The 16621-nt window shown below is 43.2% G+C and overlaps 2 protein-coding genes across 2 annotated transcripts; both read left to right on the top strand.

Moving 5' to 3' along the window:
• The first annotated feature begins 34 nt into the window (after nucleotides 1-34).
• LOC113020802 (kelch-like protein 24) lies at nucleotides 35-5049 on the top strand. The gene is made up of 11 exons (XM_026165035.2): nucleotides 35-535; nucleotides 620-754; nucleotides 832-1023; nucleotides 1151-1294; nucleotides 1485-1671; nucleotides 2100-2246; nucleotides 2372-2500; nucleotides 3393-3569; nucleotides 3675-3821; nucleotides 3909-4074; nucleotides 4242-5049. Exons 1-11 carry the CDS (start codon nucleotides 245-247, stop codon nucleotides 4396-4398), a joined length of 1872 nt encoding a protein of 623 aa, XP_026020820.1. The 5' UTR covers nucleotides 35-244; the 3' UTR covers nucleotides 4399-5049.
• A 1850-nt stretch (nucleotides 5050-6899) lies between these two features.
• Nucleotides 6900-16261, top strand: uqcrc2a (ubiquinol-cytochrome c reductase core protein 2a). The gene is made up of 14 exons (XM_075410371.2): nucleotides 6900-7058; nucleotides 8028-8129; nucleotides 8348-8497; nucleotides 8655-8719; nucleotides 8827-8883; nucleotides 8986-9110; nucleotides 9631-9728; nucleotides 9855-9912; nucleotides 10132-10227; nucleotides 10316-10515; nucleotides 10871-10951; nucleotides 11027-11103; nucleotides 11186-11339; nucleotides 15944-16261. The coding sequence occupies exons 1-14, from the start codon at nucleotides 7026-7028 to the stop codon at nucleotides 16025-16027; spliced, it is 1380 nt and encodes a 459-aa protein (XP_075266486.1). The 5' UTR covers nucleotides 6900-7025; the 3' UTR covers nucleotides 16028-16261.
• The last annotated feature ends 360 nt before the right edge of the window (nucleotides 16262-16621 follow it).

Here is a 16621-nt window from a genome sequence, read left to right as displayed (position 1 = left end):
TCGGCACAAAGCCGCTTCTTTTGGCCGCTGCCTCACAGCTAAGCCTCATTAGTGAGACAATCTCGGGTCCTCTCTCCCCGCCTTGTTTTGCAGCCTTCTGCGACTTACACGCATTTCACTTTCAAATGAGTGCTTTGCGAGGCTGATTTGCGTTGCCAGCTATGTCTCAACCCGTTTTCTGATTGTCTTAGTTTGCGTTCAAGAGTGCTAACTGTGATATTTTGCCTCCCAGGCTTGGGTTGCAATGGCAGACATGGCTGAAATAATCTCCGTCAGCGCCGGTTTGCTCCTGCCTTCCTCTATCAACGCCACCGTTAAGGTCCAGGAGGAAGCCAGCCCGACTCCTGCCGTTGTCCCTGCTCCCCAGAACAGCGAGGACTACCTGTTTGTGGAGACCAGGCACCCCAACACAGTCCTGCAGGGCCTCAACAGCCTGCGGCTCAACAACGCCTTCTGCGATGTGACTCTGTGCTGCGGAGGACAGGAGTTCCCCTGCCACCGCATAGTGCTGGCATCTTTCAGCTCCTACTTCCAGGTAAACGCACTTTTCCTCACATGTATGTCCATACTGAAAACGACTCCACCTTTAGAATCATGTGTTTTCCTTCTCCATCCTTAGGCGATGTTTTCCGCTGACCTCATAGAGTCCAAGCAGGAGCGTGTTGCCATCAATGGTGTTGAGCCTCAGATGATTGGCATGCTGGTGAGCTACGCCTACACATCAGAGGTCTACATTTCCAAAGCCAACGTGCAGGTAGTGAATCTTCTCATGCCTCTTCATTGCCGTCATTCGTGAAGCGCGTGCGTGCTTAGAAAGTGATCTGTATCCAGGCGCTGCTGGCAGCAGCCAACCTGCTGGATGTGATGGCGGTCCGAGAGGCCTGCTGTCGCTTCATGGAGCGTCAGATGGACGAGATGAACTGTGTGGGTATTCACTGCTTTGCTGAGGCGCATTCCTGTAAGGTGCTGGAGAAACGCAGCATGGACTACATCCTTGAGCACTTCAGCACGGTCTGTCAGCAGGTGAGGGTGTGATGGAAACCCAGAGTAGGGAGTCGTGAAGGAGGTAATCTTGTATCACCTACTGTTAATGCAAAGCTGTGCCCTCACATAAATAATCAAACTCTCGGCGCTTCCTGTCTTCCTCCAGGAGGAGTTTCTGTCTCTGTGTGTGGACAAGCTGACGGAAATCCTTGCCAGCGATCTCCTCAACGTGCCCAAAGAGGAGACCGTGTTTGAGGCCGCCATGCTGTGGTTGAATAAATGTTCCTCTCGCAAACAGAGCTTTGAAAAGGTGAGAGGAGAGTTATTAGCAGGTAATTTCAGGCTTATCTTTAAAAATAAAAGGGGGGGTTCATACATTTTTGTTGTTTGGTGCTATCCTGTTATCAGGGGCGCCATACTCCATGAATGAAAATCCATGACCACAGCAGCTGCTCATGAGTACCACCCATCAGATCCCCTTCCATTTTTGTTCCTCAAAGGTCCTGGAGCACATCCGCCTGCCTCTCATCAGCCCCTATTACCTCCATGATGTGATTGAGTCTCTGGACGTGGTGAAGGAGAGCCAGGTCTGCCAGAGGCTCATCTCTGAGGCCAAGGACTATCTGCTGCTTAAGGACCGGCGTGGAGAGCTCTACTGCCCGAGAGCGAGGCCTCGCAGGTCCACTGGTAAAAATAAAAAAACACTCACGTCTGAATCAAAGAGCTAATTTTTAGCTTTGCACTATTTTCTGTCAGCCTGGTGATTTGTTAGTGTGTATCTGTCTCCCCGTCCTCATACTCCGCAAGGGTTTAAGAATGCTCGGCTATTCAATGGAGAGACGATTATTTGGGTCTATCTTCTTCTATTAGAAGAAAGATTTTGGATTCCAGATTTTTAGATGTTTGCTGGTTTTCCCAGTTTGTGTTATCAAACTGTGGACCAAACAGTTTTAGCCTAATCCAGATGCAAATCAAGAGAATAGTGGAAGTTGAATATTAAATGGCTGGCAGCTCCACGCACTCTTATGTTGTACCATACAGGCTGCTTTTTTTCTTTTACATTAACATATGTGGCTCACTCCTCTCTTCCTCTACTCCTGTTGCCACGGAAACAGGAACCGCTGAAGTGATAGTCACAGTTGGCGGGGAGGACGACAAGGTGGTGCTGCGCAGCGTCGAGAGCTTGGATCCTGTGACGAGCCAGTGGAAGAACCTGGCATGCCTGCCCTTCGCCGTGAGCAAACACGGGCTGGTGGTCTCAGGTGAGGGGGTCAGTAAAACTCAGCCTGATGGGTTAAGACACTCTGAAATGCACAGATAAACTTAAGTGCTGAAAATGTATACTTCTGCTTATCCAATCACCTTTCTTCCTTGTCCCCGCCTGTAGATTCGACCCTGTATTTGGCAGGTGGAGAGTTTCCCGATGGCTCAGCCAGCAGAGAGATGTGGCGCTACGACCCCTGCTTTGACTCCTGGATGGAAATGGCACCCATGAATGTAGCTCGCTCAGAGTTAGGTGAGGGAGTCTTGGTAATTACAGCTTCTGTCTTTCAGCCACGTTACCCTATTTTGCTTCTCAAGAACTCTATAAACTATCCTAACTTTGTTTGATTCTAGTAGCTCCAAAAGGAGTCTTTTGATTGTTATAATCCTACTTTAAAAAATTAAAAAAGAGAATCCAGACATTTCCATAGCAGATAATAGAAAAATGGGTCCCTTTCTGCCATTTAATTGTTTTTTTTGCTGTTTGGTGCTGAGGAGGAGGAAAGTGCTTTTATATAAGTGCCTTTGTGTAGTATGAATGGCAATAGTAGACGTCTTAAACAATAGAAAAAGCTGTAAAACTTATGACAACACAGCTATAAGTTCAAAATCGACACACTCATTCACATTTTTTTTTTTTTTTTTTTTTTTCAAAGCCTTCCAGTGGCCCCCAGTGCAGTCTTTGCTGGGCCACTTCTGTCCTTTGGACCTCATGTTTGGCACCACTACCATACATGATGCACAGTTCAAAATCTTTATCTCAAACTGACCCTTAATGAGCTGTCTTACCTCCTTTCCTCTCCCTCTAACCCAGCTTTTATCTGATTGGCTGCCCCTCCCAAACAGAAGGATTGAGGTGGCCATAGCTGTGCCCTTATGATCTATGCGCCTCCATAAGTGGAAAATAAGTGTAAAACTGAGCATTAAATGTACTTTAATATTGCTAATAGTGATGTCTTCTACATATACTGACTTTATTAACTCAAATGTTGACCTACATTAATGAGCATCTGTCGTTGTAATGGTTAATGAATAGGACAGAAAACATGAAAATTAGACCGGGGCATGAGATGTCCAACTGTAAACTGAAGGACTGTTTTTAATTGCAACAATGTTTATTTATCCGCTGTGCCTTCTCCCCACAGGCCTGGTGATGCTTGATGGCTTTGTGTACGCAGTGGGAGGGTGGGAGGGACGCTCACGTCTGGACTCGGTGGAGTGCTACAACCCCCACACCAACTCCTGGCAGTTTACAGAGTCTGTGAAGATGGCCGTCACAAGTCCAGCAGTGGTGGCTCTGGACGGCCTGCTCTATGTTACTGGTAGAAAACGCAGGTTTTTACACGTGCAGGGTTTTTTTTTTTTTTTGTTGTTGTTCATTTTGATTCTATGTGGTGTATTTATTCACTCGGGATGTGTCACGGCAGGTGGTGCGGTCCTAGAGGATGGTGACGGCACAGATCTGGCACAGGTGTACAACCCTAAAACGGCAGTATGGACAGAGGTCGCCCCCATGCAGATTGCCCGCTCTGGATCAGCTGCTTGTACTCTTAAAGGAAAGATTTACGTCATAGGTAACAAACTTATCATCCAGCCCATTAACTGTGCTTTGTTCTGGTTCCTAAAAGTGCAGTCATGTCTGTTAAATCCTTTTTTTGTAGGCGGATGGCATGCCTCGACAGAGAACACAGATAAAGTGGAGTGTTACAATCCAAAGACCAACCAGTGGACGATGTGTGCCCCCATGAAGGAACGACGCTATCGGCCCGGCGCTGCTGTCGTGGATGGCAAAATCTACGTCTTGGGAGGAGAAGAGGGCTGGGACAGGTGAGGAGCTTTCTAGAAAAGACGTTGCCTGTAAATTTCGTGTTTTCCAGGCGATTGCAGAGCTCACATTTATTTGAAATATTAAGAAAATGAGGGTTAAATTCCTGTGGATTAAACACAGGAGAGGTGAATGAGGTTGTCTAAAGCTGATCCCGCTCTGCATGCAGATATCACGACACTATCGAGAGGTATTGTGACGAGACAGACACGTGGGAGATTGTTGGGGAGATGCCTACCAGCCGCAGCTGGCTCAGCTGCGTCTCTCTCCGGCTTAGAAAGGACATCCAAGTGAGCAGCAGTCCCGGGACGCCCAGTGAAAATTGAGGACAACAAATGGGAAATCTCCTGTGGTTTTGTTTGTTTTTATTTTTTTAAATTGCACTCTCCTTGGAGATTATGCGCTACAAGACTCAGAGCTGCGAAGACTGGCGTGCTGGGGAGTGATGCCTGGAACTGGCACTGAGCTGCTTGAGCTGTTTCTGGGACCTGTTTGGTGACAGCCTGTGGAATAAGTCTTAATCACTTTGGGGTCCTTTCTTTTGTGGCTTGGCAGCAGAGGTGCAGTGATTTAACATAAATGATCTGATGTCCGCAGTCTAAACTCGCTCTGTATGATGTGAACATTCTTTAGTTGTTGTTTTATTGTCAGAGCGCCACAATCTGGATGTTTTCCCAGCCGATGGGGTTATTTTTGTATTATGTGACTGTATTTATTGGAGGTTGATAAGATTAGAATGGTCCTCTTAAAAAGCTCTGTGGGCCAAAGAGTCAGTTATGAATGTTTTTGAAGGTTACCTGTGTGGGCGGGGCAAAGGTGTACATGTGAGTGTTTTTTGTAATTACACATTGAACTTCTTAGTGATTGTCTTGACTACCTGTTATATGTTGAGTATATTTTTGTAATGTGCGTCATGCATACTGGTGAATTAAAGTGAAAATGACTTGTAATAAAGATGTTTACTTCTTTACTGTGAATGTGGGTGGGTCAGTTTTGTTTTTGTTTTTTCTTTTTACAAATGAAGCCTGAAAACAATCGAAAGTATTGATGAATGCACTCCTGCTACATTGACATTTTTAAAGAGTATCAAATACCCAAGATCAGAATCAGCTTTATTAAGTACATGTAGAAAGCAGATGATACTGTCAGCATGATGCAGACAATAACATGTATTTCATATTTATGGCTCAGTGTGAAGATGTTGGAATAAATAAGGGATGGATGACAATCTCATAGCAGCAGTAGGTACAGTCAGCATGTTTAATGCTGTTTTGTTTTTAAAATTAAGATTTGTTTGTTTAATATTACAATCTTGAAATCTTTCAGTTGCACAGAAGACTTTGGGGCTCTTGATGTGTTTCTTGTCTCTAGAATTGATTTTTTCCAGTCAAATTTCTTTTTGGTTTTCTTCTTTCTTTTCTGGTTCACGCTTCTTGTCACCGCTTGCTCCGCTTCACCTGGACACAAACGTGTTTCCTTCTTTAGAGAAATGGGGGCGTGGCTGCATGCAGACTGAACATTCTTGGTTCAAAATCAGTCTGCCTTCCTAACATACGCACGGCGGTGTGCACGTTTTATAATCATATAATTAATTTTGCGCACATTTTGCTTGGTTTTTTTGCGCAAGGCGAAAAAAGTTTCCACGAACATTTAAAGACGGGCTCGTGCTGCCTACGTGCGATCTCCACACAGCCACACCCACATTTATTTAAGGAAACACGTTCACCTCCAGGTGAAGCGGAGAAACACCGACCGCAAGAAAAAGAAGGAAATGGGTGAAGGACAAGAAGCGCGTGACCTTTTAGCACGAGATGATAAAAACAACAAAATAATAAAAATCCAGATACCTCATAAAATATGGGGGATAATGCGAAGAAATTTAGAATAAAAGTTTTTAATTAACATTGTTTGGAGGGCTGATATCAAAGGCAAGATTTAGGAAAAGCAGCATTACAGTAAAAATGCATCAAGCTGGCAAAGACTAAGTATTTTTCCTCTGCATTTTAAATACATTTTCTTAGGTGGCCAAGTTCACAAAATCATTTCAGTTAGTTTAATAGTTTTTTAAATTGTCTAGTGTTCTTTTTTCTTCTTCTTGTTTTTGTTTTAAATCGAAGTTTAGTTTTTAGCTTAGTTTTAGTTTTCTGTAGTAGACTTTGTGTAGTTGACTTTGTGACATCCACACCACCTTTCTGGTACAATAACTTTAGTGCCATGTCAAATTGTATCTATGCTTTTCCAAGTTACAGGCTTTCCCTGATTTCCTGGGGTTGAGAAGTTTTTCCAGCATTTCTCATGTTTCTCATGTTTACATAAAAGACCAACAAATGTTATTGTGCGTGGTGAAACCGATGCTTCATTAGCTAAATTTATCTCATTAAAATGCCTGGAGGCTGTCTGCATCTGAAAAACATTTTAAAGAGGCAAATGAAGTTGAAATGTGTGGGTCCACTATCCAGAGTGATGGACAATGCAAAAAAAAAAAAGAGAGATGTAGGCAGGATGGAGTGGGACAGAAGGATAGCAGCAAACCTGAAATGAAAGGTTTACAGGATGGTAGTGAGACCTGCTATTATGTCACAAAAAGATAGAAGGTGAGTGACTGTAATTAACAGGTTTAGAAGTCAGTACATCTGAGGGACAGCTCAGGTTGAGCACTTTGGAAATAAATCGTCCAGAGGGGGGTGAGTGGATATACTGGACAAAGGATGTTGAAGAACGAGCTGCCAAGCAGGAGGAGAAAGGGGAGGAATGATGTTTATTATTATTTGCTGATGTTGTTAATGAGCCACAAGCCGAACAGTTTTCACTAGCTCAAGGAAACTTGAAACACGCTGTGATACTTTTATTTTGAAAGGTTTAGCGACTACACGGCGCAGTGAGTTGTGGGTAAGACGTCAGTCTGCCGTCATATCTGTCTTTCTGTACCGGCTGAAGGAGAGAGTGAGGAGTCATGAGAGGAATACAGTCTCTGAACACTATCTCCGTGAGTCCTGTGTTGTGTTGGTGCGGTCTGAGTGGTGTCATCCGCCGGATCTGCTCCCTGCTCGTCCCGGTCTAAAAAAACCGACCATTCGCTGTAGCAGTTAGCCTGCTAGCCGGTTAGCTCTCCAAGTTTACCTGCCGTAAAACGGTTTCTGTCTCGAGTTAGGGGCAACGTTCTAATTTCATCATTCACACGTACTGAAAACAATAAAATAAACATCAAGTGTGCAGTAAAAAATATAAATACAATTTGAAAAGCGTGTGGGCTCGACTTAGCTGTTTTATGTCGCCTTTTGCATTGCTGTGGTAAGCTGGGTGTAACCTGAAGGTCATCCCTGAATTCCAGTCCACCAGCGTCCGTTTTGACCGAACCAGGCCCCCTATTTGGTCATAAATTCGGTGTTATCCAATTATGATGCTAGTGCATTCCCACATTAGTCCCAGACTTTGCTGCCGGGACATAAATGTGCACAGGTCACGTCAGGTCAAGCTGCTCTCAGCCTGCACACACAGGTGCTGTTTTGATTTTGTGGTCCTATTAAGACGGCCTGGTTTTAGGGGGCCTAGATCATACTTTTGGGCATTTCTGCAAGAAAAATTACTATTATCAGTTATGCAAACCCAATTAAAAGTAAAAATAATATTAGATGATTGCAGTATTAGATTATATTAGGTTGTTGTCTCAAGACCTTCCTAAAGCAGCTCCATGTGACATAGAAAGGCGGTGACTTCCCTAGCTGGTGATATTTGTGTAATCTGCGTGTTACTTGTATGTGTTAGTAGCTATTATGTAACATTAGAGGTCATGTTACTCTTTGTTGGATTAAGATTCTGCCAATTTAGTGTTTACACACAGTTTAAAGCAGCACGATATATACGGGATTGTGGCTATAATTCAGTAATAACTTCCTGTTCTTATTTTAGCTGCTAATGAATCATTGTCTTTAATTACGGTGTCACCTTCCTGCAGAAACGTTGCTACGCAGCTGCCAGGAGGAGCGGTAGTCTGGCTGAACCCCTCTCAGGTCTGAAACCGTCCAAAGGCGCACCTCTTCCTCCCCAGGATGCCCAGGTAGGTGCTGCTCTCGAATCGAACAAAACACAATGGAAATCTAACTCACAGCTGATTGTCATGATATTTTCTTCCGAAAAAACACTTCTGCTGTGTTTTGTGAGCTTTTGCAGTATTTTTCTAATTGCTGGTGTCATCTTAAGTTGCAGTGTACCACTAGTTTTGTTTCTGTGTGAAAGTTGTGTGTTTTGTGTAACATTTTTTCTTTCCTCCTTCAGGTGTCCAAGCTCCCAAACGGCCTGGTGATAGCTTCGCTGGAAAACTACTCCCCCGTGTCAAGTGTTGGTGTGTTTGTGAAAGCTGGGAGTCGCTATGAGACTGTGGAGAACCAGGGTGTCTCCCATGTGTTACGACTGGCAGCGAACCTGGTAAACTGTGAATGAGCTTGTAAGCGTGTGATAGCTAACTTAATTATTCCTGAGGTTATTCTTACCACAATAAGAAGGACATGACTGCACTTGTTTTTATCAGCACCTCTAGCCTGACAGCCTACGCTGCTTACTTATCTTATTTTTATTTTTGTAGACTACAAAGGGAGCGTCTGCCTTCAAGATCTGTCGCAGTGTGGAAGCAATCGGGGGCAGCCTGAGGTCAGTGAGCACACTTCATGCACACACTGACCGTCGCTGCTTTTGTTGCTCAAAATTATGCAGCGGATCACACTGAATCAGCTGTGTTGTCATCTCTATCCATGCAGCGCGACATCATCAAGAGAGACAATGGTCTACACTGCCGACTGTTTGAGAGATGACATGTAAGTGCTCCCATATTAACGTCAAGTTATTTTTTTCTCTTCTCTATTTTCATTAAAACTCGTCAGGCTGTGTTGACACTTCGCTGTCCTATTTGTGTCCAGAGATTCATTAATGGAGTTTCTGGTCAATGTGACTACAGCTCAGGAGTTTCGGCCATGGGAGGTGGACGAACTGACGCCCAGAGTGAAGGTTGACAAGGCTCTGGCTCAGCAGTGTCCTCAGATAGGTGTGTAACAGAAGCAACAGTTCATCTCCTGATTGCCTGTATTTTTACTGAGGAAATAGTTTTATCAGATGTGAAAGTGATTTTTAATTTCTAAAGAAGATCCTTGATGATTTTATTTGGCTATAATTATGTAAAACATCAAAAATCTTCTCGCTAAGCTGCGGTAGACCTCAAGGCTATATAATGTTTTTGCTCTGAGTTTTGTGGCCACTTCAGAAATGCTTAACGTGAGCTGTTGGGATTGAGGCATTTTTTGGTTTTTTTGTGCCATTTCAGTCAGATCTGTAGCCTCATTGAGCAGTAAGCATTCCAGTCCCTCTCATATTACTGTAGATATATTATATTCTGCATGGTTTCTGACATACGTTAATACTTGTGCAAAAGTTGTTTAATTAACTTGATTTCTGAAAAAAGTCCTGTGCATTGTTGCTGTTTTTGTTTGTTTGTTTTTTAGATGCAGCAGTTTTTGATTATCCATATTTAAAGTTTTCATTGTGTCCTGTTCAATTTTCTCCTGCAGGTGTAATTGAGAAGTTGCATGAAGCAGCATACAAAAACACCCTGTCCAACTCTCTGTACTGCCCTGACTACATGGTCGGCCATGTCTCCTCTCAACAGGTAAGGATATGCGTTACATCTTTTTTTTTTTTTTCTTAAGGGTCTTAAAGGGTCTATTCAATTAGCAAAATAGTACTTTTTGTGATGCACTTAAACACCTGTCCTCCTCCTTATCCTTCCCTGTAGCTTAAGTCATTTGTTGAGGACCATTTCACCACTGGCAGAATGGCTCTAGTAGGACTAGGTGAGTGTTGTCCAGCCTTGATTGCTTCATCACAGCTGCCCCCCCTTCTTCATTTGGCTTTCCTAATAGGTAGTTAGCAATCTCCAGCCTAAGCAGTCTTGCTTACGTGTGAGCTTACGCTTGTCTTAAATCTCAATGAGATAGTGAGTCACTGCTGACATGTCAGAACTCTGTTCCACTTCACTCATTTATGGATGTTAATCTCATTTACCCATTCAGGTGTAAACCACTCGGTCCTGAGGCAAGTGGGTGAGGGGCTCTTGAGTGCCCGCAGTGGGGTTGGGGCCCCTGTGGCTAAATCTGTGTACCGTGGAGGTAGGAGCTTGTGTTTTAAAATAGCAACTTTAAATTATTTCTGCAATCCGCCGCTGCCTTGTTCTCATGAGGAAATATTGTGTGTTAGGTGAGCTGCGAGTGCAGAACAAGGATGAGCTTGTCCACGCTCTGATTGCCAGTGAAGGTGCTGTGACAGGTAGTGCCGAGGCTAATGCTTTCAGTGTGCTGCAAAGGATCCTGGGAGCTGGTCCGCATGTAAAGAGGGGCTCCAGCATCACCAGCAAACTGAGCCAGGGGATCGCCAAAGCTACCACACAGCCCTTTGATGTGAGTTGAAACAGGACAGCGACACTGGTTTTTGTAGCCGTAACAGTTCAAGTCCATTTTTAATGAGTCTTTCTGAGATGTGTTCCCCCGATTTAACGCAGAAATCTGTCAAAAAAGCCAAAAACTGGCGCACGATGCTTTCCGTCAGTCTGGAACTGACAGACAAAGAAAAGGCTTCAGTGGTCTTTTCCTTTGATGAAGTCTCTTGGGGAAACTTCTCCAGAAATCTGCTGAAAGAATGATTTGCCTCAATTGGAGTATTTAGAATAGTTTCATTTTTTAGGATGCTTGGCTGTTCTTGTTATAAATGCACAGTTTCTCACTCTACATCAGATAACCTCTGGTTGTCTTTCAGGCCACTGCCTTCAACGTCTCGTACTCCGACTCCGGCCTGTTTGGGGTCTATACCATTGCACAAGCTGCCTCTGCAGGAGAGGTAGTTGCCAAGTTTTCTGTGTCTAACTTGATTTAAAAAATTTGCCGAAATGCCAGAATTATTCTCTCTGTGCAGGTGATCAAAGCCGCCATTGCACAGGTGAGGGGTGTGGCCGAGGGAGGCGTGTCTGAGGCTGACATCACCAGAGCAAAGTAAGTTCATACAAAGATGACGCAGGTGGAGTTCTAACTGGTCTGTTGCTCAGTCCTGTCTGTGTTTGACACCTCTGTGCAGGAACCAGCTGAAAGCGGAGTACTTGATGTCGATGGAGAGCTCAGAGGGGCTGCTTGAGGAGATTGGTGCTCAGGCTCTCACCGCTGGAGTGTACCAGGCCCCTGACGCTGTCCTCAAGGCTATAGATGCCATCACCCAGAATGATGTGGTTAAGGTGTGTGCTTTCAGTGAGATTTTAATAGCATGACTTAACAAACAGCTGCAGAAGAACAAGCTAGCTGTTAGAAGTGATTATTGCAGTCTAGAGTACAGTTGTGGTCAGACGTTTACATCAACTCATTAAGGGAATGAATGTCATGTAATTTGGGGATTTTAATGATTTCTTTGAACTGGGTGGAATGTTTGTAAAGCATACATCTTTACATACATTGAATCTACAGTGGGGCAAAAAAGTATTTGGTCAGCCACCGATTGTGCAAGTTCCCCCACTTAAAATGATGACAGAGGTCAGTAATTTGCACCAGAGGTACACTTCAACTGTGAGAGACAGAATGTGAAAAAAAAAAAAATCCATGAATCCACATGGTAGGATTTGTAAAGAATTTATTCGTAAATTAGGGTGGAAAATAAGTATTTGGTCACCTCAAACAAGGAAGATCTCTGGCTCTCACAGACCTGTAACGTCTTCTGTAAGAAGCTTTTCTGTCCCCCACTCGTTACCTGTATGAATGGCACCTGTTTGAACTCATCATCTGTATAAAAGACACCTGTCCACAGCCTCAAACAGTCAGACTCCAAACGCCGCCATGGCCAAGACCAAAGAGCTTTCGAAGGACACCAGGAAAAGTATTGTAGACCTGCACCAGACTGGGAAGAGTGAATCTACAATAGGCAAGCAGCTTGGTGTGAAAAAATCAACTGTGGGAGCAATCATCAGAAAATGGAAGACATACAAGACCACTGATAATCTCCCTCGATCTGGGGCTCCACGCAAGATCTCATCCCGTGGGGTCAAAATGATCATGAGAACGGTGAGCAAAGATCCCAGAACCACACGGGGGGACCTGGTGAATGACCTGCAGAGAGCTGGGACCAAAGTAACAAAGGTCACCATCAGTAACACACTACAACGGCAGGGAATCAAATCCCGCAGTGCCAGACGTGTTCCGCTGCTGAAGCCAGTGCATGTCCAGGCCCGTCTGAAGTTTGCCAGAGAGCACATGGATGATACAGCAGAGGATTGGGAGAATGTCATGTGGTCAGATGAAACCAAAGTAGAACTTTTTGGTATAAACTCAACTCGTCGTGTTTGGAGGAAGAAGAATACTGAGTTGCATCCCAAGAACACCATACCTACTGTGAAGCATGGGGGTGGAAACATCATGCTATGGGGCTGTTTTTCTGCCAAGGGGACAGGACGACTGATCCGTGTTAAGGACAGAATGAATGGGGCCATGTATCGTGAGATTTTGAGCCAAAACCTCCTTCCATCAGTGAGAACTTTGAAGATGAAACGAGGCTGGGTCTTCCAACATGACAATGATCCAAAACACACCGCCCGGGCAACAAAGGAGTGGCTCCGTAAGAAGCATTTGAAAGTCCTGGAGTGGCCTAGCCAGTCTCCAGACCTCAACCCCATAGAAAATCTGTGGCGGGAGTTGAAAGTCCGTGTTGCTCGGCGACAGCCCCAAAACATCACTGCTCTCGAGAAGATCTGCATGGAGGAATGGGCCAAAATACCAGCTACTGTGTGTGCAAACCTGGTAAAGACCTATAGTAAACGTTTGACCTCTGTTATTGCCAACAAAGGTTATGTTACAAAGTATTGAGTTGTATTTTTGTTATTGACCAAATACTTATTTTCCACCCTGATTTACGAATAAATTCTTTACAAATCCTACCATGTGGATTCATGGATTTTTTTTTTCACATTCTGTCTCTCACAGTTGAAGTGTACCTCTGGTGCAAATTACTGACCTCTGTCATCATTTTAAGTGGGGGAACTTGCACAATCGGTGGCTGACTAAATACTTTTTTGCCCCACTGTATATATCATCCTAAAGACTTTAAAAATACTTATACAGGGCTCTAGAGTGCGACCAAATTTTTCAGTGGTGCGACTAAAAAAATAAACAACTGTTCAGGTAACAACAACAAAAAAAAAAAATCTCTGCAACTCTCCGTGTGGTGAACAACAGACACACATTATGCCCCTATCGTGGACTAAACCAATCAGAGATAGTCAGGAGCGGGACCTCTCTGATTGGCCGTGGTCCAGTTGAAAGTGCAGGTGGATAGAGGGAGGTGAGTAGCTTGAATAAAGCGATATCGATTCATTAAATCCTGAATTGACTTTAAAATATAACTGTGTTTTGCCAGAAACGGCAGATTCTCAGATTAAAGCTCATAAAACTATTTCAACAACTATTTCAACTATTTCAACAACCACCAAACAGCAAATGAGAGCAGGTACACGCACTCCACACAAAGACGTAAACACAGAACGGACTCGACGCATCAGAATCAGCTTTGTCTTTCTCGGCTTTCTCGCCCGACGGCCCGTAGACGGACACGCTGTCAGAGCTTAGCGATTCTGATGCGTCGGTCCGCTTTGTGTTTACGTCTTTTTGCGCTGATTCTGAGCTACAGGTTTTGTGTCTCTCCAACCAAAATTCACCGAGCCAGCTGCAAAAGAAGCAGCAAACTACGCTTCACATTTGATAAATGTCGTCATGAATTCCCTCTGACTTTTGCTGTTTTGCTTCCACCACAATAAAAATCACACTTCATGCACAGCTCTCTCTCTCTGTGTACTTCAAGAACAGTTTCCTGTCTCAAATCTCTGTTTTCTGCATTATTCATTCGCTTATTAACCACCAGTCCACCGTTGTTTACAGCGCTGTCGGCCACTGTCTTTTTCTTTTCTTTCACTTAAATGACCTCGGACAAGAAAGCCTAATTTCTGCTGTTCAATACTGAAGAAATTTAAACTTTTTAAAATTATGCAAAATTGCAGAATATTGCAGAATATTTTTAAGGTTATCTGCTATAAAAAGCCAGACCAGAAAAATCTCCTTCATGTTTTTCTGTGTTTTATTCTCAGTTACTTTCACACAAAGGCATCTGCTGTGATGTTCACAATTCTGTGTATCAGTACTGATAAATGATCAGAGTTATAATATTTCTGACTGTCTGAGGCTAAATTGAATCGAATCAGGACTTTGAGAACCGGAATCGAATGGATTTTAGAAATTAGTGATGATACCCAGCCCTAGTGAGCAGCCTTGGCCCGACAGAAGTGGATGTAGCTGTGGGTAATAAGAAAAAATGAAAAGAACGATTGATAACTTTTTTGTTAAGTTAAGGCCTGATCAGTCTGAAATTCATAGCCAGTGCTCTGACACGGTGCCATCAATCTTTGAATGCTGAAAAAGCACAGTGTATCCAGAAAACACATTACATGCTGCAATAAATGCACTGCCCAAGTGTCCCCTCTCCCCACTGCCTGTCAGCAGCATGCAACAGCAAACAGGTCGTCAGAGGAGGCCAAGATGATGATTAAGTTTAACATTTTCTACAATATTGACAATGCACTTTAAGCACAAGATTGTTAGTTAATAATTTAGAAAATTATGGCCCATGGCACTAACTTTTAGCCATGGGCGCACCGGTGCGCCCATGGCAAAAAGTTAGTCTAGAGCCCTGCTTTATATATACAAATACTTGCATACACCCCTATTAATATTTGGTAAATGTCCATTAGCAAGTTGCACCTCAACAAGTTGCTTTTCATCATTAACAAGCTTCTGGTATGATTCTGTGGGGACCACTCTTCCTTGGTTCCTTAGACTTTTCCATTATTCTGAGTAGTGGTCAGTCCAGTGAGTGCTGTTAAACAAATCCTTTCTATGTTGGCAAAGAGAAACTACCAGCTGTAGTCAGTCTCTCTCATTAGTTCACTAACGAGAAGTTAATAGGCGTTATCAAATGAAAAGGCATTGTAGAACCTTCAGCACCACTTATTAAAAGTTATTTTTAAGTAAGTATTTGAGGTTATATGCATACTTTTGACCCTGTGTGGATTAGAGAAAATCCAGAATAACTTGAAATAGTCATTAAACTATACTGTACAATCATTCAACCCTGAAAAAGTTTTAAAAAGTCATTAAAAATGACCATGACATCCATGTCCCTGTAAATTTCCAACCACACTTATATACATGTGGTTTTTAGATTCAATGCATGTCAAATTTAAACCCAAAATTTAAACCCATTTGATGGATTTTATATCTGATGTCGTGTCATTGTTACATTACTGGGTTGCAGTGGCAGCAGTCTTACCTTTATGTACCCCATCTGTAGTAGAGCGTGGGTTGGAGTCATAAATCATCCAGTAAAGGCTCACTAGTTTGTTCATGTCCAAATAAAACAACAGTTCATTAAGAAGCGATGCAATAGATCATGTTGACAGTGCGTTTTACTGAAGGGCTTTTGGGATTATACAGATCATTACAGAGTAAATATTGTTTTAGTTTCACATTTGAACCTCATTTCAAATAGAAACACTGTAGTTCCTCTGAGCACTGGTGGCAGCCTCAGTTTGAAAATATATCCCTGAAGACTATACTAACAAAAACAAAAGTTATTAAATTATGCGTGTAGGCTATTTATTCATATGTTTAAACTTGCATTTGTGTTTAGTCGCTGCGTGGGGTTCTGTGTAGTGTCGGAGCTGTGGCAGGGTTTCGGTGGACTATAAATACTGGGATATATTTGGAAATATTGCCCGTCAGTGAATTTGCTCTGTTTTCTTTACAGGCTGCAAAGAAATTTGTGGATGGCAAGAAGACCATGTCAGCTAGTGGACACCTCATTAATACACCATTTGTGGATGAAGTATGAAAATGCACATAAGAATAATAAGAACAGTTGATTTTTCTTTCTGCTTGGGCATGCTGTGCCTGGATGTTGCCTCCTGCAGCAGTTCATTGGATGTCACCTGTCATTTGTAGTTTGTCCTGCAATATGTGTGAGCACCAACAGAGAGATGCAGAATTGTAATGTCTGTTGTGGGGGAGAGGGTGGATTCATCAGTGTAACTGTACATCAGTGTAAATTAAAACAATTACAGTAAAACACTTGGGTTGTTGCTTGATTTTGCATTTTTGAATGACAAGTTTCTGGCATGTGTGCCGTGCACAAGTGCGGTCTTCTGCATGAGATTGATGATTCCACACCATCATCTTGAAGAGTGCTTGGTTTTGGATGACGTTAGCACTATGTGCCAACACTGGCAGCAAAAAGCTGTTATTTTAGGTAATGAGCACTTTAGCACCAAGAGGTTTTGTTTCATTCATCAGCCAGTGGGGGGACCCAAAAGCGCACAAACATAAGTTGACGTTTGAGGGTTGTCTTGTAGATCGTCAGTAAAAGAGCTAATACCATACTGGCAATAAACTGGGTTTCATTTAAAACATAGAAGCCCTCTACAGTAAA

This window comes from Astatotilapia calliptera, chromosome 4 (assembly GCF_964374335.1).
Source record: "Astatotilapia calliptera chromosome 4, fAstCal68.1, whole genome shotgun sequence".
In the NCBI taxonomy this organism is placed as follows: Eukaryota; Metazoa; Chordata; class Actinopteri; order Cichliformes; family Cichlidae; genus Astatotilapia; species Astatotilapia calliptera.
Note: the sequence above shows the minus strand (reverse complement) of the source record. Positions and strands in the feature narration are given on the sequence as shown.

What these genes read in the sequence shown, in the direction of transcription:
- uqcrc2a (XM_075410371.2), top strand. Translation starts at nt 7,026, where the DNA reads ATGAGAGGAATACAGTCTCTGAACACTATCTCC. An exon ending in GCCATGTCTCCTCTCAACAG is followed by an intron (nt 9,729 to 9,854) that starts GTAAGGATATGC and finishes CCTTCCCTGTAG; the next exon opens with CTTAAGTCATTTGTTGAGGA. An exon ending in GCTGACATCACCAGAGCAAA is followed by an intron (nt 11,104 to 11,185) that starts GTAAGTTCATAC and finishes ACCTCTGTGCAG; the next exon opens with GAACCAGCTGAAAGCGGAGT.
- LOC113020802 (XM_026165035.2), top strand. Translation starts at nt 245, where the DNA reads ATGGCAGACATGGCTGAAATAATCTCCGTCAGCGCCGGTTTGCTCCTG. An exon ending in CGGCCTGCTCTATGTTACTG is followed by an intron (nt 3,570 to 3,674) that starts GTAGAAAACGCA and finishes GTGTCACGGCAG; the next exon opens with GTGGTGCGGTCCTAGAGGAT. An exon ending in AGGAAAGATTTACGTCATAG is followed by an intron (nt 3,822 to 3,908) that starts GTAACAAACTTA and finishes CTTTTTTTGTAG; the next exon opens with GCGGATGGCATGCCTCGACA.